At 37.3% G+C, this 27352-nt stretch overlaps 1 protein-coding gene across 2 annotated transcripts; it reads right to left on the reverse strand.

Annotated features, from left to right (window-relative positions):
- Positions 1 to 399: 399 nt before the first annotated feature.
- On the reverse strand, positions 400 to 27026 carry slc6a6b (solute carrier family 6 member 6b). 2 transcript variants are annotated; one of them, XM_073844135.1, is made up of 14 exons: positions 26871 to 27026; positions 17719 to 17948; positions 16727 to 16861; positions 15278 to 15512; positions 14210 to 14342; positions 13299 to 13433; positions 12580 to 12683; positions 12339 to 12463; positions 10331 to 10443; positions 9338 to 9475; positions 8520 to 8622; positions 6182 to 6282; positions 4152 to 4322; positions 400 to 4074 (listed from the first exon to the last, which is right to left on the reverse strand). In XM_073844135.1, exons 2-14 carry the CDS (start codon positions 17945 to 17947, stop codon positions 3919 to 3921), a joined length of 1878 nt encoding a protein of 625 aa, XP_073700236.1. In that variant the 5' UTR covers position 17948; positions 26871 to 27026; the 3' UTR covers positions 400 to 3918. The 2 variants fall into 2 exon arrangements, with proteins under 2 accessions (XP_073700236.1, XP_073700235.1); XM_073844134.1 differs by lacking the exon at positions 26871 to 27026 and adding an exon at positions 19784 to 19900.
- Between the last annotated feature and the right edge of the window lie 326 nt (positions 27027 to 27352).

Here is a 27352-nt window from a genome sequence, read left to right on the forward strand (position 1 = left end):
AATTTCAGAGGAATGATTAGAATCACGAGGCGAAACAACTGAAACGATGCCATCCAGAAAAGCCCAGATGAATCTGTCTTTGTTGTCTTGAGATCATTTGTTCCTCTACGAACAAAGTACACAGTCCCATAACAATTAATCATTCCTTCCATTCACCAGCAGTATGCCTGTGTTCTGCATTTTTGTTTGTAGGTAATAGTAAGCAGCCAAAACTTCAATATTTACCGTGGAGAAAGATGCTGAGGTCAGGAAAAACAAAAACAAAACACACACACGGAGAGTTTATACTCTAAATGTAAGCCAAACAAAACATTACCTCATTTTATATAGCTTAACAGAACCAAACACTGGAGAGATCCTAAAATGGCAAAATTAACATTCAACAAAATGTTCACCACAATCAGAAGTTTTTTTTTTTAAAGATAAATGTTTATTAAGAGATAAAAACTTTTTCCATTTTTTTTTTTCTTTTTTTTTTTTTTCTTTTTTTGGGTATACTGTAAAATCTTTATCGATACACTTGCTTTTTTTACTTACAGATATCCTCGAAATAAAAAAATAAAACATTTCTAATCATTACTTTAAAAAGGTTCTCTCTTGCATTTATAAACACTGCCCCCTCTAGCTGTTCTTCAAAAATGGAAGGGTTTAAAGAGACGCGCAACAGCGGGAAACCAGTCTCTGTTATTAAAACACCCTGAGACTGCACAATAATCTCTGTATTGCTATAAAAAAAATTGTGCCTCTTTCAACATTTACATTTACATTTCTGCAATATAGCATCCCAAAGGTACCAAAGTAGAAGCTGTTGAGATCAATTGAGCACCTCCCTTTGCGATTGGCTAGAGTTTTAACTTGGCCAAGTCAAAAAATAAATTCAGTTCCAATAAATTTAATCAATAACATTGGCAAAATCCTTAGATTTCAACTTTACTTTCTAATTAAAAAAAAGAAAAAAAAAAGTACAAATCGTCACAGTAAGATCTGCATTGAGTTTTTGGTGTTAATTCGGCATACCGTGTACGGCAGCTTAAATTGGCCCCTGTTCATTGTTTCTGAAATATTACAACAGCTTAAAAATCATACGTAATTCCACACTTCCAAGTACCAACTTTCTGAAAGACAAGTGAAGACAGGAACAATGCATATCGTTCTAAAAAGTATTGCACATTACAGTTCGCAGCAAGCTTTTTTTTTGTCGATTAACAGTTGTGGATGATCTATTGGTAGTTGCTGAACAGAACAGTCAAATACAGTGATATTTCTGAATACAAAAGGCAAATGTGATTGGAAATAAAAACGAACAGATCTGATACAAATGAAAAACAAACGTACGAAACTATCCTGAATCTACGTGGGTTTTAAAATCAGGCAGCTTCACATTTCGACATCCCAAAATAAAAACGTGTTTGGTGATCGTAATTCAACGAGGGCAACTTTAAGCGCAAACTCAAAATTTCCAAAATTAAAATTTTCCGTTAATTGCGCAAATAGAATAGACATGCCCATTTGCTATTGCAAATAAAACTCAAACTCAAACCGTTTGAGGAAACCGTTTGCCTTAAACCATTTCAGTTTTAAAACCAATAAATATGAGTATTATAAAGTCATCTACCTTAAGTTAAATTAACTTAACTCAATGTAGATGAGTTTCTTGTACTCAAATTTATTGGTTTTAAAACTTAAACCATTTGAGGAAACTGATTGCCTTAAACCATTTGAGTTACTGTAACTTGTCGGTTTTACAGTGATACAAAAGTCGCTCACTGTAAACGCATCTTTTAAAAAAAGAGGGACGAGATGGCTAAGAATTAGTGTGACGCATATTTCCGAAGTTGTGCGCCATTTCCAACTCACAACGTCGGCAAGTTTAAAAAACAGTTAGACTTAGTGACAGTTTGCGCAAAAAATAAAGTTCTGTTATTTACTAACGCTCACGTTGTTCCTTTCTGTTGTAGAACATACACTCAAAAAAATAAGTCATTGGATGAACTCAATTTAATTGAGGGCAGGATTTCCATCCAATAAATATGTGTGACCCCAACTCATAAAAAACAAATTCATGCAATGAAATGTAATTGAGTTGGGCCAACTCAATTTGATCAAATATAGTTTCAATGAAATTGATACGTTTATGAAGTAATTATTTTATGCTTGTTGAACTCAATCTAAAACATTTAACTGGAAAACAAATGACTAGGCAGAAATTCTTCTACACTCAAAAAATGATACATTGGATTTACTTAACTTTAGGCATTAACCAACTTATTAGGCATTAGCCATAAGATAGCTTTGTTACATCCATGGCATACCCTAAGTAGTTGTTTATTTTATTATTAAAACAACTTTAACTTATGTTATCAGGTCCTCAACCCAAGCACATGCTCTATGCATTCACCACAATGGTAACCCCCAAAAACACTACATACCAGAAACTGTTTTAAATACAAACATAAAAGAACATTAAACATTAACAAGTCTCCCAATTTTATCATTTTATAAAAAAAATGCATAAAATAAAATTTTATTTCAACATTTACTCTCCTTATCCAGCCGTGTGCAAAGCATGATGGGAAGGGGAAATCCACTTCCTAGTTACACAAGTAAAATAATTTATGTACTCTCAACTCTACTTAATTGAAATACGTTCTTTCAAAATGAAAATATTGAGTTGAACCAAAACGAAACTGTTTCAAATCAGTTTAACACAATGCAATTGTTTAAATGGGAAACCTAACACAATGGTGTTAAATGAAAAAGATTTTTTTTAATTAACTGTACAGTGCGGCAGAATCATTTTTTTGAGTGTATTAGAAGATTATTTAAGGGATGTTTCAATGCTTTTACTGTATAATGAGGGTACATTTACACGTCAAATTGTGCTAAAAATGGAAGTTCTTCAATTGCGTTTTTCACATAGAGACGACAACATTGTCAAAAAGACTAAAAACGACTAAAAATTTTGTATTTTGCATGCCAAGCCAGTAGTTGGCGATGCTAAACACATAAAGGTTTGTGTTTTCAAGCCCCAAAACGTCGTTGTCATCTTAACAAACGCTGAAATGCGTAAAAACTTTCCGTTTTTAGTTGATACCGATGCTGCGTAAACGTTCCAGTGTTTTGGACCCCATTGACTTTCATTGTAAGGATAAAAACCGTTGAATCATTCTTCATCCGTGTTCCACAGAAAAACGAAAGTCGTACATGTTTGGAACAACATGAGAGTGGGTAAATGACGATTTTCATTTATTTTTTGCTCAAATTATCCATTTTAATGGTGCAATGATATGGAGAATGTAGTGTCCTTAGTGGTATAGTGCATTGAAAACAAGCAGTGGTAACGGCTCGATTCGTCCGGACAACGCAATCTCCAGTCTAAACAGTTTGTTGGGACACACTTAAAGCTCTACAATAATGCATAACGACCACTATCCCAGAAAAGACGACCATTTCACGTTGGGCGACAACGAGGGTGTTTTTTTTTTTTAGATCTTTGTACACCAACGTTACTTTTTTTTACAGAGCCCTTTGTGTTTTTTGAATTTTCGATTCTCTAAAAAATAAACACAGCTTAGTTTGATTTCGATATGTACAAAGTTACAAAAATAGAACGGGCATGATTCTACGTTCAGGATACTGCTTTTTGCAATCTGTTCTCTGTCTAATAACAGCGACAAAATAATAGTAATATAATAGTATTATGATAAAAATATTAAAAATACAGACAGAAAAATGTAACTTCCTCTGTAGAAAAAAAAAACAAAAACAAGGACTCCTAGTGCAGATGCGTAGCAATGTAAACCTGGTCCTACGACTATGTCAAAAGTTACAGAGTATATTTTTTTAATATATGTATATAGAATCACATATATATATGAAATGGAAAAGCAGGTCATTAAATCCTCTCACAGAGAGCGTTCACATCATAGTTTCTACGATGGTGTGGGTGGGCTTCGTCAAGCCTCCGTTCCAGTTGGGGTCCAGCGGCTGCGCCAGCTCATTGCATTTGGGCTGGTAGTCTTTAGGGCAAGAACTGGCTCCTCCCCTCACTGGTGCCGCCACTGCTTTGATCCTCTGGAGGGAAACGTAAAGTGGCGTTATAACTTGTTCATTGGCGGAAAGATTTTTTGTCGTTGGTACGGCTGACTCACCTCGATGAGGGGTCCATCTGATTGAATGATTTTGATCACAACCACCATTGGGATGCAGATCATGGACGCGAGGGCGAGGGTCCAGCCGACTCCAATGGACCAATCCGGGTACTCGTAGACTTTGTTGTATCTCAAGGGTGTGTACTTGACCAATGAGAAGATAAAGCATCCCTGCAGCAGAAGACAAACGAGGGGGTCATCACAGCACACGCAATCCAATGTCCAATACACGAGTGCCATTATCCTTTACTATGCTTGACTTATAATTAATCAAATTGATTTATAATCTAATCAAAATGACAGATGAATGAAAATCGCTTTAGGATGGGAACTCCAGATCATATTAGATATAATAAATAGCATAATAATAATAGTAATAAAAATATTAAAAATAAATTAAAATAATTGAAATAAACCATGCTTATTTATATTTAATAATACATATTATTATTAATGCTAAATAAATATGCATACTTTTACAATTCATATATTATTTTATCATGTATTAAATAAATATAGTTATTTGATATTTATTAATAATAATAATAATAATAATAATAATAATGTTTTATTAAATATAAACAGTTTATTAAAATTATTTTAAAAAATGTAAAATATTTACTGATTGATTTATTTATTTATATATTTAAGAACAATCATATTTTTGCCATTTAATAATAACATTTAGTAGTAGCAGTAATACAGTTCTTTATCATATTAATATTATTATTATTATTATTATTAATATTAATAATTTATTATGTATAAATCTGGATTTCATTTAAATTTTTATATATGAAAAAAATAATACACATTATTATTATTATTATTATTATTACTGTTGTTGTTGGATAAATATAATAAATATCATAGTTCATTCAATATTTATTTAATAATACTGTACATATTGTTTGTTAATAATGATACATGATGATAAAAACATTTGATTTATAATAATAATAATAATAATAATAATAATGTTTTATTAAATATAAACAAACATCAGTTTATTAAAATGATTTTAATAAACACATACTTTTGCTATTTATTTATTTATTTGTTTAATATCACAATCACATTTTTGTATATTGCATATTTAATAATAAAATGCAGTAGTTGTGGTAATAAAACAGTTATTATTTATATTATAAATGTTGATTTATTATTGATTAAAAACAAATAAATAGCATTATTTTAATTTAGTTTATAATTTAATCAATACTACATACTTTTACAGTTTATTTATTACCACGGCTATTTTGTTTTGTTTGTTAATAATGATTCATGATGATGATAAAAAATACCCATTTGTTTTACAATAATATTAGTAATAATAATGCATTGATTAAATAATAAATATAATTGTTTATCATTACTTAATGTAGTTATTGACAATTTAATCAATGTGTACTATTTAATATCAACGCTTAATAACATTCATGTGTCATTTTAATAAAACCGAATAATAATAATGATAATAATAATAACAATGCGATTCACCCTTTATAGAGGTAAAAACTAAGTTCCCAAAATGACTAAACAAGTTAATCCACTGCAAGAGAGCCATTTAATTTAAAGGAATATGAATCTCCTCAGTCTTCACAAGCTATATGGCTTTACACACGGAATGGGATTTTTTTCCTTATAGTCCTATGATGATACACAAAAAAACGACATTCATGATCTCATGGAAACTAATCCTGCACTTGTCCTTAGATCCTTCCATTCATTTTGTTGGCCAGGCAGATGGTCACCCCATCTGGAGCTCTCTTACAGTGAGATGGGAGCAGGATTTTGCAGCAAATCCAAAGCGGAAAAGCAGCATTTACATGTTTAGCCATGGGGGAGGGTAGACAAGCACCAAATCTCAAATTGAACTGTTTAAAATAGTCTTTCATAGGACCTCAATGTGTCATTTTAGGAAGTTCTTTTTAGGAAGTTTTTTATAAACACAGTGTATCTACAAATACGCAAACTACTAATTTAACCTGTTTTAGGGACTCTTTTTTTTTTCACCAAAAAGGACTTACCACACACAGAAAAGGTGTGACTACAGTCCAGCTCCACTTCATCCAGGGATTTGGTCTGTAACCAATCATCTCTTCAATCGCATCATAGAAATTATCAGCGCCTGAGAAGAGAAGGAATGTGTTCAGGTATGAAATTTACAAACATTATGACATGTTACTACAGTGCAGATCGACCAGAACGTTGTTACTGCATTGTTTAAGATGAATTACATTAGCAGCTCATTCATTTGTTTGGGGTTGGCTGGGAAAAATGATTACGAACTGATGTGCTGTAACGTTTTTTTTTTTTTACTGTATTATGCAAACAGTGCAGTATGTTATCAGCAAAATCCCCCATGGCAAAGAATATCAGTGCTTTAACCTGAATCTACCTGCGTGCAAGGTTGAAGCCACCTCAGCAGCAGCTCAGTTAACAAAAGAAGTTGGCATGCACTGACATATTCATGACACATTTAGATTTAGAAATCAAGGTCATGACAGTTGGGAACAAAGACGTTATGTATGCTTTCAGAACTGGGTTAAATCGTACAGCAGAAACCCCGAATTGGGCACTAAATCATTCTAACTGACCCATAGTTTGTAGCAACAAAGAACCACACCTGAGAACATTTCACAATCATTCCTTTCATAACAAAAACATTTAAATGAAATCCTAAGTAAAAAGTTAATATAATTTTAAATAGGGGGTAATATGGTTGCAAGCAAGTAGGTTGCAAAAAAACCTCATATTTCCCATAGATAAAAAAAGTTTCTTAAAATGGCAGTAACAGGGTTGAATGACTTAGCAAAGAGTCAACAGAGTGACATGAGAACATGCTGTAAAAGGGTCCAAATACTTTTTACTTCTTTGGTATAACAATTTTAAAGATCATTAGTAATAGGCAGAAACTCATGGAGTAACAGGGTTGCACATTTAGCCTACATTCATCTGTTACTCAGCAGGGGATTTTAGTTGGGGGTCAAATGTTAAAAAACTCATATTTCCCATAGATTAAAAAAGGTGGATATTTTTTTGTCTTAAAATGGCAGTAACAGGGTTGAATGACTTAGCAAAGAGTCAACAGAGTGACATGAGAACATGCTGTAAAAGGGTCCAAATTCTTTTTAATTCTTTGGTATAACAGTTTTAAAGATCATTAGTAATAGGCAGAAAATCATGGAGTAACAGGGTTGCAGATTTAGCCTACATTCATCTGTTACTCAGCAGGGGAGAGCTAGTTAAGGGTCACATGTTGATTTGTAGTTCTTTAAAAACATATTTCTAATAGACAAAAGATATGTATTTGCTTGGTCTTTTTTTCTTAGAATTTAAATATGACTTAATTCGTCAAGCCATTACACCCTGTTACTAAAATTAATCTGTGACAAAACAGTAAACAGTAATGAAATTGTGCTGTAAATGAGTCCAAATGTCTTTTACTACTTTGGTATAACAGTTTTAAAGATTATTATTAGTAACAGTTACTTTTTGTTGTAAACAGGAAATCATGCAGTAACAGGGATGAACGCAAAATGCAAACTATCAAATCTTGCATTTTTACTGTTAAAAACATAAATGGCTTTATTGTTGTAAAGTATTGGCACATGTGTCAATATGTGTACATTGGTATAACAAATTTAAAGATTATTATTAGTAACAAGCAGAAAATCGTGGAGTAGCAGGGTTGCAGATTTAGCCTAAATTACTCTGTTACTTAGCAGGGGTGAGCTATAAACTCATATTTCCAGTAAACAAAGATACATATTTCCTTGATCTAGTTTTCTTAGATTAATTTTAGTAACAGGGTGGAATGGCTTAACATTCCACAGAATTTGGATTAAACATTCAAATTCTGTGACAAAACTAAGTAAGCAGTAATGAAATTATGCTGTAAATGAGTCCAAATGTCGTCGTCTTATTTTGTATAACTATTCTAAAGAGTATTATTAGTAATACGCAGAAAATCAAGCCGTAACAGGGTTGCAGATTTAGTCTAAATTACTCTGTTACTCAGAAGGGGTGAGCTGTTTAGGAGATCACATGCTGATTTGTAGTTCTTTATAAACTCACATTTCCAATAAACTTTTTTTCTAAGAATAATTTTAGTAACAGGGAGGAATGACTTAACGAATGAATATTGGCACATCAATTTGTACCCTATTTATGAATATCATGCAGTAACAGGGATGAACGCAAAATACAAACTACTAAGTCTTGCATTTTTATTGTTGAAAACATAAAAGTAACAGGGTTTATTGTTGTAAAGTATTGGCGCATCAGTTTGTACCCTATTTGTGAACAGTGCCTGCTCCAGTAAACCATTATGAATAGAAGTTGCATTTTACTACTTATACTCACCATAAACCCAGGCTACAGCAATACATTCAAAGAATGCAACCCATAAAAGGCACACGCCGCTGGCTGCATAGTAGTCAAAGAGTTGAAACACATACATGCCACCCTGAAAAACAGACACGAAAACTATTGGAAAAGCGAGTAGGCTCTGGTACATGCTGTAATTGCAAGGCCGAAACAATAGAGGACTGTTATGAGCGAGGGTTGGCTAAACACTTGACTAGTTTTCTTTTGGTAACACAATGCATTCAGGGGTGACATAAGACATTATGTCACGGAAAAAAATGGGACACTGTGTGGCTCAAGCCACAGAATAGCATTCCCAGTTTATCACTGTTACGGGGGCTTAGCAATCAGAGGCCGAGATTTGAAGGGGGCCAAAAGAATCTTAGATGTGCATTGTCGGACCAGGCCGGATCTCCTAGTATAGCAGTGCGATTCCTCTGTGGAATTCTCATTGCTCGAAGCAGGTCAGGACGTCCATAAAAAGACATGGAACTGGGAGCGATAAGGCACTGCAGGGAGTAGAGGCCTCTTCCTTATGGGACAGAACTTGGGCAGTATATCTGGCATGAGACTGGCGTTCTTGATTACAGGAACTGAGGGTTTGGTTGAGGGCCACATACTATCAAATGACAATGTCACTAAAATCCTAAAAGGAAAACATATGGTGCCTGACCATTCAACTGCATTTGATATGCTCTTTATTTAGCCAGGGGAAACCAGCTGGTTCAATTTGTTGGCAAAGTGGTAAAGACTAGAATTAGTATGAATTTGGATGGGAAATGCTTCATAAAGGTGTATTCGACTGTTGTACTTACTTCGGTGACCATGGTAAGTCCCAACAGGTAGCTCAAAAAACAGACTATAGCTATGAAGATTTCACGCCGGTAACCCTTCCTTAGGAAGGATGGATACAGATCCACTAGGGATGTGATCTGCCCTTCCACTTCGACAAACTGGGAAAACAAAAGAAACACCTTTAGCACAGACCGGTTTCTTGTTTGCTGACTCAAGCTGAAAAGGCAAATATTTAATATTTTGACAGGTTATTATACAGTATACAATGAAAATAAAGAAAGCTTACATAATACTTGTGACATGTTTTGTAATAATAAACCTATTGAATTTGTAGCTTTTCGTTCATGACTATTAGCTTTGAGGCTAGTACACAATAAATAACATTTTAGGAGATACACATTGAAAATGGCCAATTTTGTCAAATAAAAACAGTGAGTATGTCCCGCCCCTAATACAAATAACTGTCATCACTGGCTATTTTAGAAAAATGTGAAGTCCCAGTCCATGTTCTTGTTTTAATAGGAAATAGTTTAGCGCAGCAAAGGAAGTTCAGCCTCAGTTTTATTGGTCCATAAAGTTGTGACATACTGTAGTGAAATTTATCTATTACTGTAAATAGTACTGTACATAGAGCCACCTTTATTATTTTAGAAATTTATTAGTCCAAGCTCCACACCCTGGTTTAGTGGACACTCTGGATGTGGATGGACACTGATTTAGCAAAGTGTTCAATTTCACTCGGACCGGGAAATATGATAGTACAGGACTGCTGTATGGCCGATTAGCTGCCAACAAAGTTTTTTTTTTTTCTCCCTGTTTGTTAGTTACCATGTTTTCTTGTGCACTGTGGCTTGATTTGCTACACTGAAAAAAAATTCATTTGTATGTAAGCTAAGAAATTAGCTTTAGCCATCAACCATTTATTTTTAACGAAGTCCACAGACCTCATAAGTTCTTAGTAAACTAGCTATATTCAAGCTGTTTAGCAAAACAGTTTTTCATCTGATACTCACCTGACTGTCGAGGCCCAACAGCAGAAGCATGATGAAGAAAAGAACTGCCCAAAACGTAGGAAGTGGCATCATACTCACAGCTTTAGGGTAAGCAATGAAGGCCAAGCCAGGACCTATTGTGAAGAGAACAGAGGGGGGTGGGGAAGTGGAGAGAGTACAATTAGCAAGGCTAGCAATTTGCACACTTTGATCTATGCCGATGTGGTGCGTTTCGTCTACGGCACAGACCAAAAGGAGACATGAAAGAAAAATGGAGCGAGAATCTACATGACAAAGCGACCAAGCCAGGCAAAATTACTGCCATGGGTTCGTTACAAGTCCAAGGACTGCTTCAGTGCATCTTCTTCTGAAATTAGCATCTTGAGGTTAGCTTCGAAATCTAGAAAATGTTTCATGAGCGGTGTGATATTTCCGCTACAGGTTACATATTCAACACTACAAAGAACAACCACCAATCTCCACACCTTCATTTGCTAACATTACTAGAACATACAAATGTAGGATTCAATCTTTTCAACAGAGGTTAAATGCAAAAACAATGCACAAAGAATAAATCCACAGAACAAATTGAAACAATGACCAACATAGCATAATGTCCAAGCTCAATAAAATGCACTTTCCGCAGAGTCAGGTTGATGCATCTATAACTGACCGACCCAAATTGACTTCTTTTTTGCAAAAAGCTTCTTCTAGCTCCTTGGTTTTTATATGTTTAGAAATGTATCCAACCAAATCATCCTGAAAGACTCCCTGATAAGGATCCTGTGGCTCCATGCAGCCGCAATTGTGCTGATACACACAGAAGTTCAAGTAAAGTTTAGGTTTGTAAGTTTTATAAACAAAGTGATAAAGATGTATGTTTTGTGCACCTCGCTTGAGCCAGACATACTTAGACCAGAGACTCCACAGTGGAGGGCCAAAGCATGAACAGTGCAAAAGCCTAGACATTTGGAAAAACTGTGGAAAAAGCAGTTGTTACATCAACTGATCTCCTTCACCATGAGACTTACTGATGATGAACCTTAACCACAGATCTTAAGGCAGCATGAAAGACGAAGAGCCATTTTGAGAAACATCTAATATGCACTAGATGGTCAAAAGTATATAGACACCAGAACATCTCACCCAAATGCACTTATTGAACACCTGCTTTCATAACCATGAGCATTAACCGAAAGCTTCCAGTCTTCTGGGAAGGCATTCCAGTAGATATTGTAACAAGGATTTACTCCCATTCAGACACAAATAATGAGTGACTGAAGTCTGGCTCACAGTCAATGTTTTAGTATATCCAGAAGGTGCTCAATGGTGGTCAGATCTGAGCTTCTTCCGCAAGAGTCTCAGTAAACCATTCTGTCTTAAGAAGACTTCATTGCAGGCACCTTCTTGTAAGTAAAAGGTGTAACTGAAATAGCCAAACCCATTAAATAGACAAAAGTGTCAACATACTTTTGGCCATGTAGTGTGTCCAGGGTACAAAGAAGAACCAATAGGAACCGACTTGGTGACCTTAGTCAAATTGCATAGAGTTCTTGAGGACTGAAACCCAAATTCTCCAAAAGCCTGTTGTAAATTGACTCTATCCTGAACTTGGCACAAGATGCTTCTTGATTAGGGTCACAGTGGAAACTGTCTTGAACAGCAGTCAATGCTGTTTCACACAACAGTTGGTTCTTCGCCATTAGTGGACTAGGACTTAATGTTCCCAGTGGCTCCAAGAATGCGTTCTCCGTAAACTTCTACAGTCGATTCCAAGCGAATTCCACTTTCCACACGAGAGACCAGCTACATTTCTAACTCACTTTGGTTTTTATCTGATGAATGACAGTGAAGGTTCCAAATTTGAGGCTTTCCTTTAAGTCCTAGGTCCTGGAACTAGTTTTATTGGCTTCGAATTGTTTACACTCGCCGATTTTTGCCGCTGTTTTGGCTACAGGGTTGACCAAACGTTTTCATGTTGTTATTTGCAGCAGCAGTGCCCACCATCACTGCTGCTTGACCCTCGTACCTGACTCTGCCACATCGGCTATGTCCACCCCTTGCTCTTGTGCCATGAAGCCCAGGACGGAAAATATTGCGAAGCCAGACACAAAACTGGTAGCGCTGTTCAGGCCTCCCAGCAGCAAACAGTCCCTATGTCACACATATGTCATGGAGTTTGTTAATTAACACAAAGGTACCCTACGTTCCCACTTTTCCAGTTCACTGGACTAAGGCCCCCCTCCCGCCCCCGGGACGTTGAAACACACCTGTAGCAGTTGTATTTGTACTTGTTGTAGCTTCCCAGTGACGTCATGGCTCCAAGACAGATGGCGTAGGAGAAGAAAATTTGTGTCCCCGCATCGATCCACACCTAGACACAAGACGCCAAATAATTTTCTGACTGACAACATGAACATGAAACCCAAATATTTGCATGCGTTCAGCCTCTTGCAGGTCCTCCAGAACTGTATACATCATGAAGGACTAATATAAATTGTTTCAAGAACTACATGTCATGTTTAGATTTGTAGCTTTCTGACTGAGGCTATCATGAGCGTTATTTATGTTGACTCTTTTGCATATCTTGGGTTTCTCTCTGTAAACTGTACATCCGAAGTTTATTCTGGTTTAAAGTTGCAAAGGGTCAATGGTGTACATTATGTCGACAAGTGTAAACAGCACTTTTCCTGCTGAAAAGTCCATCTTAGATGGCTGATTTATATTGGTTAGTGCTGATTTAGTAGCAGGTCTACCTGGTGGACTAGCATGTCTGTCTGTTGCAACAAATTGATCAAGGAATCTTGCTGGTTTGGCTAGTTAAGCCCGATGGGGACCAGCATCAAAAACACAACATATGCTAGAAACCAACTATGTTGGTCTTTTCAGCAAGGTTGAAAGCAATAGAGACCAAAGTGGTGTGGAATCAAGTTTTGGCGGGTAGGTGATATTGTCAAGTCTTTTGAAGCAAATTACCATGAAATCTTACCTCTGGATCTCCAAGGCGAGTCACATTTGGATACAGATAAAATTTGATGCCCTCGGCTGCCCCAGGAAGAGTGACACCCCGTACAAGCAGGACAATTAACATGACAAATGGGAATGTTGCCGTGACGTACACAACCTAAGCAGAAAAGCCAAGAACACTGAGGTTAAATTTAATGCTATGTTTGTATGAAAACCTAAAGCAGAAAACTAAAGCAGAGCTTTTTCACATGGTCTTTTAAAAGATTTGTCATACTTTCCAGCATTCTGAGATAGCATTCTGTCAAAACCATTTCCAAAACTAACATGCAATTTACAGCTTAACTTCACTGACAGTTTTATATTGGCTTTAGTGGATACACTTTTTGGTCAGCTGTTTTCCTCCCACCATGTAATGTTTGGCTTGGCTAGAAATGTTTTGACCACAATGTGAAAACTACATCAAAACATTAATTATCTGCAAGTAATTTTAAAAATTTGTAGTTGCATTACAAATACACAGACTATTTGTTTTGTTTTTAGGGTAACATGAGTTTTTATTGCATAAAGAAATCTGCCTTAAAGCAGCTATTGCTAGCATTGCTATATAGCAATCTACTGTGACAGTGTCTTGGCAGGAGCCATGATAAGATTCACAACTGCATGCTCAAGGGGATTATGTGCCCAAGCCAAGAGGAGGTGTCTGTTGATTGATTTTACAGTATCTATTAGGAAGGTGGTGTGTTTTAGGATAGTTACTATTGCTGCTAATAATGAGGGAATGGCTGCTATGTTTATGTTGACAACACTAGCTAAGGTAGCATTCAAACCTCTCTAGCTACTTATAACTCCAATGACATTCTAAGGACTATTATTAGTAGTTCTTAAATTAACTGACTGAAGTTGAAAGAATTAATGTAATGCAACCAAGCTCACCTTCCCAGTGGACTTAACGCCTTTCCAGATGCAGAAGAAACAGATGACCCACACACCAAGCAGACACAGAGCCAGGTCCCATTTAATATGACCCACATGCTCGATACCATCCGAGATGCTGAGGACATTTCGCCTGTGGTGGACAGAATGTTTGCTGGTGAGACACTCTCAAGCCCTTCTGGGTGTTTAAGGAGCTACCATACAAATAATCAGAGAAGTTATTTAATCTGCTATGGCAGATGAGTGGTTATGTACAAATCAGAACAAGAAGCCAGTCATCATTGATCAGGTGTAGCCAACTCGCTCTAGGAGGTGCAGACTTCAGTTCCAACCCTGCACCAAACCTGCCTGTAATTTTCAAGTAACCTTGAACACATTGATTCATTAGCTCAGGAGTGTTTGATTAGGCTTTGAGCTAAACTCTGCAGAGGGTATTCCAGAAAGCAGGTTCTGAGGCATAGCCAGGTAAGCTTAAACTTTCATTTCCGGACATAACTTTCAACGTTTGTAAGCCATAGCAAAAGTAAGTACCTTCTGCTGAACAGGTTATCTTGTTGTTCACCATGAACATACTCTAGGTTTACTCAAACCTGACAGTCATGGTTTTGGAACCAGCACACCAAGAATTTAGGATATGTGGTACGTTATCCCTGCTTTCTGGAATACACATCTGCTGTAGAGTTATAATACGACCAATTAACAAACCCATCCCTGGTCTATGTTTTAAGCATTAGCACTATTGGGACTGCACCTCAGGACTCACTGTTCTAGGGTTTAGTCAAAATAGACCTGAACCAGCTAACCAAAGTCTGCAGGATTACTTTGGGATAAGATTACAGCCAGGAGTGTTGGATCAGAATTGAATCTAAACTTTGCAGGACTGTGGAACTCCTGGATACCCCTAATCCCCATAAGATATTTACAGTGAGAACATCACTAAGAGGGTACAGGACTCTCAGAGAACAACTGTACAGATAAATGAGGCAATGTCTTTGGTTCATAACCCTACAAGTCTAAATGCTGATAGCTAGATTTGGATGGCTTTGTACTTAAGTAATAAGTACTTACTCCCAGAACTCAGTGACGGGGGAAGTGAAGTTAGTGGCGTTTGCAGCTGCCCAGAGTGTCTTGTTCTTGCGGAGGGTATCCTCCACACAATTTTCTGTGTTCCATTTGTTGTTGCAGCTTGCCCAGGGAAGCTCTGGCTGAAAGCACTGGAACAGGTAGTACAAGCCCCAGGCCAGAATCACAATGTAGTAGATGTTCAGCAGAGAAACGATCACTATGGATGCATAGCCGATACCTGTACAAAGAGAGGAATAATTGCATTAAGCCAATGGCACACTGGACTGACTCAGCACATGGTAGTTGTGCAAAGTGTTTGCGATTTGTTATTACAACTTTAATGAATGCAATGAAAGAAGTTGTGCTCCAGTGGAGCATGAGAACAGATAAATAAATGACAAACTTCTATGCAACCTTCTTGTGCATTCTGTATAAACATGGAATAAACTTGTCCAGGGTTGGAGGTAAGTGATGCAAGACATTGGTTCAGAGTATGAACTGTGTAAATCAATGTTGGCCAGGTTGACTGGAAAGCAAAACAGACCAAAGCGGTCACCTCATTCACTGGCAGAGGGAGATGGGTAATTCAGCAGCTTGCATGTGACTGGTAAACTCTGTTTAAATGAGTAATGAACATGAGGTCGGAAGATATTTTTGTATAGATATAGATTTGATATATTTTTGTTATAAAAGAGATATTTTGGTGGAAATCTGTTGTTGTTGTTTTTTTTTTTTTTCAAAGCAGTCATTTAGTTTGGGTTTAAATCCATTTTGGGGGGTTTGCTCTCTGTGGGGCTTGAATCAGCAACATCCTAATCACTAGATCTAGCTTTAGCCACTACACCACACAAGCTGAAGAGATGTCTAGTTATCCAAGCTATTGTTCATAAGCAGCTGCCTTTCTTAGCCAATACATTAATTGACAGCTGCTGATGTGACCTTGTCTCTGATACTAGCCAGGCTGGAAATGAAACTACTACAAGTCCCTAGAGTAGTAAGAAGACAGGCTGCAATTAACAGACTGCTGACATTAAAATACACCAACAGTGACAGAGGCAATTCAACATGTGGCAAAGACATGTTTATCCATGTAGAAACAGTCTCTCGGGGGCTAAAAAGATAGGGTTAACCCTAACTGTTATTTTTGTAAATATTATTGTTATTTTTTTATTTTCTGGCATTAATAGAGATATGTATTTCCTATCAGACACCTAACATGAAACCTGTATGCCTCACACAGGCTATCTTCAGATACAGCTGGTGGTATCTGTGACACACCTCCCACTCTGTGTCCTTATCGAGAGGGTCAGAGTGGTTGGCATGGCCCCATTTGCCCCTGCTGGTAGATACCCTAACTACACCAATTGGCAGCCAAAAGCATCGTTCTCTGTTGTTGGCCATTATATTCCATTTTATTGTCTGGTAAAGGAAATACTAGATCAAGAAACTCACCTGTAAAAATGGGGCAAAGTTTCTCCCAACAGGTTATTCCACCCTCAGAGGTGAACTGACCGAGTGCCACCTCCAGGAAGAACACAGGCAGTCCTCCACCGAACAGGAAAATGAAGTATGGGATGAGAAAAGCACCTATGTGGAGCCAAGAGAAGATTCACTTAATTCGGTCAATTATTTTATCCTGTTAACTTTTGGATTAGTGTTTAACTCATATTCCTCAGAGACTCTTCCAGTACAGTGTCTCATTTTTTTGTACTTCTGTTTTTTTGTTTTTTTTTTGACAATTATATGCTGGTGACTGTTGAAAAATTCCAAAATAAAAATTCTAAGGGTTCTTTTGTAAATATAATATCTTTAATGTGTGTCTGATCCCCAAACTAGCTGTTGATCTGGAAGTGCATTAATAATTAAGCCTTAAAGAGACAGTTGAAAAAAAAATGCTTTACATTTTTCTGTGAAACATAAAAGATTGTTTATAATGTACAATCTTCTCGCTTCCATGTAACCACTGTGGATAGTGGTGTACACTGTGAAACTTCCAGTAAAAACACCATAAAAGTAGTCCATATGACTAAAATAAGTTGTTATTCACTCTCAAATCGTATTTCCGTGTACATTTTATTGAAAATGCATTGTGATCGGTCATGCGACATGAAAATACATGATGCATTTATGATGCATGACATGAGACAAGTTTTCATATGGCTTTGCAAAACTTTATGGTGCCTTTTTAATAAGTTTTTGAAGTTCAATCATTCTCTTGTGGAAAAGGAGCAGCTTCTAAACATCTCGGTGTCTCCTACATAACAAAGACTATCATTTTGGTTTGAAACAACATAAAAGATAACAGATTTTTTTTATTTATTTCTGGGTTAATTTATCCAAATAATGTCCTTTTGAGCAAATTCAAGATATGAGGTCAAGAAATGAAGTTTTTACGACTGTTACATTGGTGGTCAAAGTCCAAAAGTATCAATAAATATACTCACCTCCGCCATTCTTGTAGCAGAGGTAGGGGAATCGCCAAACGTTGCCTAACCCTACAAAGCCCCCGGCGACTGAGAGAAGAAAGTCAAGCTTGCTAGCCCACTTTTCCCTTTGGGGGTGGTTCCCCTCGGCTTCATCCTCCGGCCTCGTGCCTGGGCTCTTTCCCGGGGAGGGTTTCAGAATGTCTTTGTGGAAGTCCTTTAGACACTGAAGTTTCTCCTTCTGGGCCATGCTAAATTAAAAAAAAAAAAAAACAATGTGTTAAAACTCTTGACTGAACCCCAATGGACAAAGAGATCTTTTTTAGTTTTTTAAATCATTAATAATTAGGTCAAACATAAATTGTGCATTTAGAACAGCATGCTTTTTCAGGTGTGAGAAACGTTTACACGAGAAGATAAAATGATGGTTAACGTGATTAAAACTAACGGCACTTTTATGTGGTTTGAACACAGGAAATTGTCATGTACAACACAACTGCAAACAAGTATCATGATACTTGGTGCAATAACTTAGCTATGACTAATAGTACAATAAACCTAGTCTTAAAATGATTAGATTTATTGCTTTCTTTGTTGCATGTGAAGTGTGTCTGTAGTCAACATTAAATGATGCTAACAGAAAACCACATAGCTGTGAGTAAGAAAACACATCAGCATTTCACACCAACTAGTTTAAAGTCAGCATAAATCAAAATGGACCATCTTAATACATTTTCCTTGTCTTATTTTAAACCTATTAACATATATTCAGTCAATATAAATTCATACTTATACTATATACTGTAAAAAAAAATATATATATATATATATATATATATATATTGGCCTTCAGGGACCATTTTCACAATCCATTCACCTCCCAATGGATAAAATACCCGTTTTACTCAGGAATGCATCATATTATAGCCCACAAGGAAACCCAAATGCAATCATGCTCGAATTAAGTCAGATTTAATAAAAACAACTCAATTTATCCACTGCAGTTTTGATGTAGATCTGGTATGTGTTTATCTTGCCCATGTCCCTTTAAGTAACACAGTGTTTATGCTGTCAGGATTCTATTCAAGGATGAAGTAATTATGTCAGGCTTGGCGTCTTCTGTTTCAAAGCACAAGCCAAACTTGCCATGGAGCCCCTAAGACGAATCCCAGAGAGTAAGATACCAAAGTCAGCTCCAACATCCCTACCCGTTCCAGACTCCCTTACAGCTTGGCAACGCTTGAACAAACTGTAGCCCCACTGTGAGGCCGGTTTCTTCAACACAAGCCTGCTTTTTTCCCTGCTCTCAAGGAGACGGAAGAAGTGGGGGGAAAAATCTACGGTGTGTTTGACAATCAATAAATACACGTACATTCTCTTTACCCTAGCTTTACTAAACATACGACTTCATAAACATGCTAACTAATGTGGCGGCATGCCAGGACTGAGAATATAATTTGTAGCAGTTCTCTGAATACCAGTTCAAAGACGTTTGTATGTCTTAAGTTTTAATATAAATTGATCTTCCAGAGGTTTCTAAAGGTCTAATATGTTGAATGATTCTGTTTTTTAACACTAAATAGGGCTAAATATCATGATTCTCTGTTATATTTTCGATTTTAGCACAGGATCATCCACATGGCAATATAAGACCCTTAAAAAGGTCTAAAAAATCAGGAAATTATGTTCATCCTCTTTGGGTAGGTTAAATCTGTGTATTTCAAAGGCTTGGGAGCTCGCTACAACCCAAACACGTTCTGTTACATAACCAGAGAGAAATCCTCCTAGACACTTTCCATTTCTATTCAAAACACTGTGGTGACAAACTTTACTGGCAGAGAGTCAAAGAAAGCAAACAACTGGGTTAAAAAATGCAACTGCCTTGTTCAAGGGATTCAAAAAGCAAAGCCGTTTTTGCCCATAAGTTGGCAATAATTTAACTGACATTTCAGACATTTCTCAGTTTCTATTATCTGGCATGGCAAACACCATCAAAGTCTTTAACTTTATTTCTCAAATTTGGCCCCTTTCTCATTATCCACAAACACAAACATTCCTTCAAATCAACGCACTGTCTTTCACTTACATTTCCTTCATGGCTGAATCCAATTGGTCTATGTTGTTCTCTCAGCAGACACCATACCTCTGACCGCACAGCCCCAATCTCTCCAGGGCTCAGTGTAAGCCGAGGTGACACCACGATCCGCCCACAGACTAAGACAATTAAAAGCAATCAGTAGATTGGTCGTAGCTTCGGAGCAGCGGATAACCTGAGCGACGGTCGGCTCAATGGTAAATTTCCACTCCCCAGAAGCATCCGAGGTCTATCTGAAACTATTTATCTTTGCATGTGTGGCGTCCACTTGTGGCAACCCGAGCCGCAGACACGACAAACAAGAGCATGTGGATGGCAATCCACACCTCTGTTGCATTTCACTTGAACAGCTGATGGTTTCCAGGCTGTTGTCATGCCTCTTGCCATTAATAGCTTTTCCTTTCAAGACAAGTAACTTAGCTTAACATACTTTGATATGTAGTCAAAGCATAGTTGTGTACGTTTTGCAAACTGATTTGAAGACAGAGCACAATATTTGACTGACTGACGAGTCTGACTTAGATTCCGGTCAGTAGTGAAGCAAAGACAAGGCCCAGCGCATTTGCATAGGGCTAAATGTGGCGAGTAACAAAAGGCTATTGTACAACTTGTTTCCCTCAGCCTTTTGCATTTGGCAGCGCAGCCCTGATAAAGGGACAATGGCGATTTGTGCTCACAGGACCATTTCTATGAATTTTGGAACAGGCAATTTGTTCACAAAAACAGAACAAAGGATCTGCTGGCATTTTATGCCATTTTAACGCACGGTATTGGAATGCTGTGAAAATTGTGACACATGACAGCCTACTTTGGAATTCCAGACTAGGTCTGTTCGATTCCCAAGCAGAAACAATAGTCTTGAATCGCAATGAGCTAGTAGACACTCTCAAGTCTTCTTCAGTGGAAGGTGGAGCACCTTCACTCCTGAATCCACAATCACTTGTCTACAAGAAGCTCCCAATTGGAAGTGATTTTTTTCTTCCACATCTATAGGCCACATCGCCTGTGGCCATTAGGGATTTGTTAGGCCATCAACTTCAACTTTGTCATCTCAGCTGAGTGGCAGGAATGGCAGGATTGCTCCATGGTCCCAGCTATCGAGGGAGACTTCAGGTCTGGAGTCGGCACGAGGCACTTGGCTCATTACATAACCATCCCTATTTTAGAACCATGTACATTTCCTGAGTGCTCTCACATTAAATTCCTTCCTTTCTGCACTCGTTCCACCACATAAACGAAGTCCGGAGCGTTAAAAGCGCGCTCTTAGCCGTTTATGTAAACCTCACAATGTAGCAATGATGCATGAAACTGAAGTCATGAACATTAAAATCAAGTGTTGGCAGCAGACTTTGATCCACTTGTACATAATCTATGACGTGATGCATTGTGATCTCATGCACTGCCTAGCCTTAGTGAACCACTGGAAGTTAAGACGTTTGCATTTGCATCATGCTGCAGGGATATGGTCATGGTGGGATGGTTGACGAGGCAGTCCTACTATGGTCCTTAAAAACTTTTTGATGCAAAGGTCTTTTTGCAAGAACCTTTACTAAAATATAATGGCTGCAATGTATTTTGATATCTGATTTTTTTTTTTTTTTACAATGTGAGAAAGACAGTGACGACATCTTGGAATCTTGGAAAATAATTCAGAGTTAAGCAACAGTATAATTGAACAACCTAAGCTAGTGTTTAATAATTAAAGAATACACACTGTTGGCTCTGCATTGTTGCATTGAAGAAACAACATTGTTACATATTGACATTGTTACTACAAAAAGAAGGATTTTTTCGGTTTCAAAAGTACAGTATTGTTTATTATCGTAACAATTAATGTGGTCATAATGACTTTTGAGGTGTTCCGCAATCAAAATACAAGAAACTATTTATCCCCTGGAGGTTTATGCCATAAATCAAGTCAGTTGTTTTGACTTGTCAGTATACAGTAGCCAGACCAGATCGGATTTCTGTCATACATCTCCAGTGTCCACCAAGAACTTTTACCCTTGTATATTTACGATTCCACAAATGTCATGCTTATTCAAGTGGAATATTTGTCGCCAGACCAAAACAACAAGCAGGAAACTGAAGACACATCATTCACTAGGAAATAAATAAATAAATGTGACCCTGGACAACAAAACCAGACATAAGGGTCAATTTTTTTAAATTTAGACATCATCTGAAAGTTGAATAAATAAGCTTTTTTATTGATGTATGGTTGTTATAATAGGACAATATTTTGCCGAGATACAACTTTTTGAAAATCTGGAATCTGAGGTTGCAAAAAAAATATCTAAATATTGAGATTTTAAGTTCTTAACAATGCATATTATTAATAAAAAATTTAGTTTTGACACATTTATGGTAGGAAATTTACAAAATATCTTCATGCAACATGATCATTTATTAATATCCTAATGATTTGCAGCATAGTTAAATAATAACAGTTCAGTACATGGACATGACATACCATGAGTCTCAAACACCATCGTTTCCTCCATCTTATATAAATCTAGTGTTTGCAAAAGACCACCGAAAAATAGGTCAATTCCAACATAACACCGACTGTTACGCAATAGTCCCCGGATTGTTAATAGTTACGCCCCCAACATTTGCATCGCCCAATCATCAGTAACTTCAGCACATCAGTAAAACAAGGCAAGGCACTGAAGGGACACGGTTAGCTTAATGCTAGCGCAAGGCCTGTTACATTGCAGTACAAAAGATTTCACTTACTACATAAACAGAGAGATGACTGCGCTGATGATGGGGAATGACTGAGAAATAACTGCGCTGATGATGGCGAATGATTTACAGATCCCGAGTATCACTGACAAGCAGCTCAACTTGAGTGGTAAGCACTCCCTCTGCATTATAACGTTACACAGAGCACATGTGATCACAGTAATGAGACTAAAATGTCGGCGATTCAAAACGGCAGATTCAACAAACCGCATATTAAAAGCGGCTAGAGCTCCTAATTAGGGGCCAAGCACCGAAGGTGCGATGGCACCTATTGTATCCGTTGGCGTTATTATTATTCTCCTTCCTCTTCCGCCGCAAGTCTATGGCAGCCCATAGAACCGCTTGCGGGAAAGTTGTATAATTTGGCACACGAATAGAGGACAGTCTCAACTTTAACCATAGCAAGTTTGGAGTCTCTATCCCAAACTCTCTAGCGCCACCACTTGTCCAAACTTTCACTTTCTTTTTGCTAATAACTTTTGAACCGTAAGCCATAAAATCAAAATTCAATTTTCTCTGAATCCTTGGGTCATGCCGAGTCGAATGAACACCAAATTTCAAAAATCGTAAGGTTTTGTTTTTTTTCTATAATTAATTGTTTGTAAAACCTACTTTTTCGAACTCTTCCTAGACGGTTTGTCTGATTTTCACCAAAATTGGCTCAGATCATCTTCAGACCATGCAGGCAAAAAGTTATGGAATTCAAGTTGATTGTACAAACCGTTCTCGAATAATGTGCTAATTAATTCTACGAAAAGCGTTCAAAAATAGAAGTGAGACCATATCTCCGCAACGCTTTGGAATATTGAGACCAAACTTGGTGTGTGTTATAACAAGCATGACCTGAGGCTATCTGCAGTGTTTCGTCACAGTGCCACCTAGTGGTCAGGAGATATGAAAGTTGGCTATTCTTGCTTATAACTTCTTAGTGATTTGGCCAAAAATGTCGAAACTCATCCCGTTAGATTCGGAGGAGCATGCCGAGTCGAACCATATCCAATTTTCCCATGTCAGCCATTTTGGGTGTCGGCCATTTTGAATTTAGCTTTAAAATGCTGTATCTTGAGAACGGATTAACGTATCGTTTTGACAATAATTACAAAAATGTTCGGCACCATGCCCTGAATGTACATACAACTTTTGGGGCCAGCGCCACCTTGTGGTCAAAAGTTATAATGAAATTTCGAAAAATGCTAATAACTTCTGAAAAAAATGGCGTATTGTAATAAAAGTGATCTCAAAATATTCCTTGGGTCAGGCCGAGAACATTGATACCAATTATGCCAAAATTGGCCTAACTTCCTGTTCGCCATTTTGATTAATGGAGAAAAAATACTTTTTCGAACTCCTCCTAGACCGTTACTCGGATTTTCACCAAATTTGACTCGGATCATCTTCAGACCATGGCATGCTGACAAAAAGTTATGGATTTCGTGTCGATATTCAAAACCGTTTTCATTTAACGCATCAACAAATTTGCAGGAAAGATGCCAAAGTGCATTGGAAGCTGTATCTCTGCAAAGCTTTGAGATATTTGCACCAAATTTGGTATGTGGCATTACCACCTCACACTGATTACACCACATCAATTTGGTAGCAGCGCCACCTATTGGTCAAGAGTAATAAAGCATTCATTAACCATTAGTTTTAAAATGATCAAAAATGCTAATAACTGTAGATAGCAGTAGCCTATTGTAATGAAACTGATCTCAAAATATTCCTTGGGTCATGCCGACAACATAGATACCAATTATGCCACAGTTGACCAAACTTCCTGTCCACCATTTTGATTTAAGTTGAAAACCTACTTTTTCGAACTAGTCCTAGACCGTTCGTCCGATTTTCACCAAAATTGAGTCAGATCATCTTCAGACTGTGCTGACAAAAAGTTATGGATTTCATGTTGATAGATGGAACCGTTTTTGTACAGCGCCTCTACAAATTTTAGGCTTGATGCCAAAATGACTCTGAGGCTTTATCTCTGCAAAGCTTTGACATAAAGACACCAAACTTTGTGTGTGCCTTTGTCACCTCACACTAAACACACCACATCGATTTGATAACATCGCCACCTGTTGGTCAAATGTAATAAGCCATTAAATCATATCAGTAGGCGTTCTACATAATTTTTCTGTCATTTTGACTAAAATCATCTTAAAATTGCTTCCTTTTACTTATTGTTGCAGTTGGTTTGCTGTTCCTGCCATCCTTAGCTCCTCATTTTGCCCTTTGAGTGCTTGGCCCCGTAATTGCTGCTTGCAGCTATATTTAAATATATATTTTTATCAATGTGCCAGCTGTAGAGATGAGCAGCTCTGTGAAACAGCCAATCAGAGCAGAGCTCATTAATATTCATGAAGCTTCCAAATAAGGCAATAACAGAGCATTTCATTCTAGGGACAAATCCTAGGGTTGTAAATGGACCTGTAAAACCGTTTCTGGAGATTTTTTTGCCCTTTCCTATGCCATATACCTTCTATGTAGATATCAGAGAACAATTTAAAATATTGTTTCAATGCATTCTATGGCACCTTTAAAGTACAGGGACTGCTGTGTGTCTTTAAAAAAAGTAATGTGGTAAAAATGATATTTAAAAGTGAACCGGGTCAGTGAACTGAATTCAGAGCCTATGCTGTTCTGCTATCCATCCTCTTGTTAATTTTGTTGACTTGTGATTTTAAGAAGACTGCACTGAACTGAACTTTTGTATTATTCAGTCTGTTCTATGAAAAAAATGCCTCAAAATCTATATTAAAGAGAAACAACTAGATCAAAAGAAAAGAAAAAAAAACATGCTAGAAGAGTTCAAAGTCTAAAGTGGTAAACTAAATTCTGGGCAGAGCTGTTTGTTGGCAGTCGTGACACAGTATTGCCTGTTAACACGTCTTACTTTTTTATTGACATCAATTTAAAAGCAGCTGATAGGCTCATATTTGCAGTTCTCTTTTATGACACACTGAGATATCTATAGACAACACACTGAATAACTTTTTTTTTTATTTCTCACTAAGAAAATGGCATCAACCCCAAATGCATTCTGGCTGTTACCCTTATCAGTGTGCTAGGTATGCAAGCTGGCATGTGCATAGAAACCTAAACTCTGTAGCCTACCCTGTATTGTGTTTGTTTGAGCAAGGACTGCAAGTGAGCTGCCTGACTTCCGCAAAACCCTATGTAGACTACTAAATGAGGTGAACCTGTTTGCGAGAGACGACTTTACCACTGTCAGTTCACATCTTTTAGGATGCTGCTGGTTCAAACGAAATGCTATTGTAGCCGGTTCGTAGCATCTGGTTGCTTAGAATCAGGTGTGTCAAGTTAAAAGAATCTTGTTTGGAGCCGGTGTACGATGGCGTTTTTAGAAACGCTGACAACACTCCGAGAAGCGGTTTGGTGTATCGAGCGCGTTTAGAAAAGCGAAAAAACACATCATAGACGGGCGCAAGAACGTTTTCTATATAAACGCCGCCTCAGAAGCCTTTTAAACGCCCTTCACGCTGCTTTCAGTTCCATTTCGTTTCGCTTTTGAACGCAAGAACGCGTCCATGTGTGAACCGTCGCCAAAGACGCGTACAAGACAAACGTCGCCAACCAACATCCGATTACTTTTAAGAGGCGCATCCGTATCACAAACTTTCTCAAGATGTTACCGTTTTTCTTAACGCATCCAACAGGTTGTTGACGCGCCGTTGCTGCATCTACAGTCGCATCTGTGCGTAAAATGTTCATTTGTAACGTCAAAACAATTAGTGCTTTATTTCATCCGATTGAGGCTGTTGAGGTGAAAACCTTGTTTTTAAAACCGTCAATGATACATGTTTTCATCGAGGGACGTCAAGCCGTCTATTCTTAACTCCATGCAGTCAGCACTCAGTTATATTTGGAGTGGGAGTGTAGGAAACTCTATGACAAGTGACAGCATCAACACAAACGCATTGAGCTGGAGATCACAGCGGTCTTTGGTACTTATGGACCACGAGTTTAAAAAGCTGTCAAATCATAATAAATCACAAAAACCGAATAAAACTATTATCATAATTATTATATGTATATACAATATTAGTATATTACCAAAGCCTTTCAAATTAGAGGTTTAAAATCATACCATGAGACAGAAAATCTAAAAAAGCTGTTAAAAGTACTTCCTGGATCCCTTTTCAGCATGTATGACAACTTAAAAAAGCTATTGAATTTTAAGTAATGTTCGGGGAAATATTAAAAAAGATTCGAAAAACACTGTAAAATAAGTAAAAAATAAAATAAAACATAAGTAATCTCGCTTCAGTGCATTACACTAAATCCAAAGAGCAAACATGGGAAACAACGTTACCTTTAATGTTTATTTCCTTTAATTCCTTTGAAACGTTCTTGTCCCTTCTGTATTGTGCGGCGGCTCGGTGCTGAATAACAGCGGCAGCGGTAAATTTAGTTTATGAGCTTTTTTTTCTGACCTTTGTCTCTCAACATGGGTGACCATTAGACATCAGTTGTGGAAAAACACCGGCCTGCCTCCCGTCCGCGGCAGCAGCGCGTCTTCTTAAAGCGCCCGCTTCCTGTGTTCAGAAAAGCGCGCCTCCAGCGCGCATCACTGCTGAAGCTCCTCAGCTCGCTCCTCAACTGCGACGCCTCCGGTCAATGTCTGTGAGTGCAGTTAGGTCAATACTTCAGCTTCGATACAATAGGCTTAGTGTTTGAATATAAGAAGCAAACTTAAGTTCAATGAAATATGTTAGGCTACTGTACTTTTTCTATACAGTTGCCAAATTATTCTTGTGATTTATGCCTACAGAGTGATTGCTGTAGCTCATCTGG

The sequence above is a fragment of the Garra rufa genome, chromosome 7, assembly GCF_049309525.1.
Source record: "Garra rufa chromosome 7, GarRuf1.0, whole genome shotgun sequence".
NCBI lineage: Eukaryota > Metazoa > Chordata > Actinopteri > Cypriniformes > Cyprinidae > Garra > Garra rufa.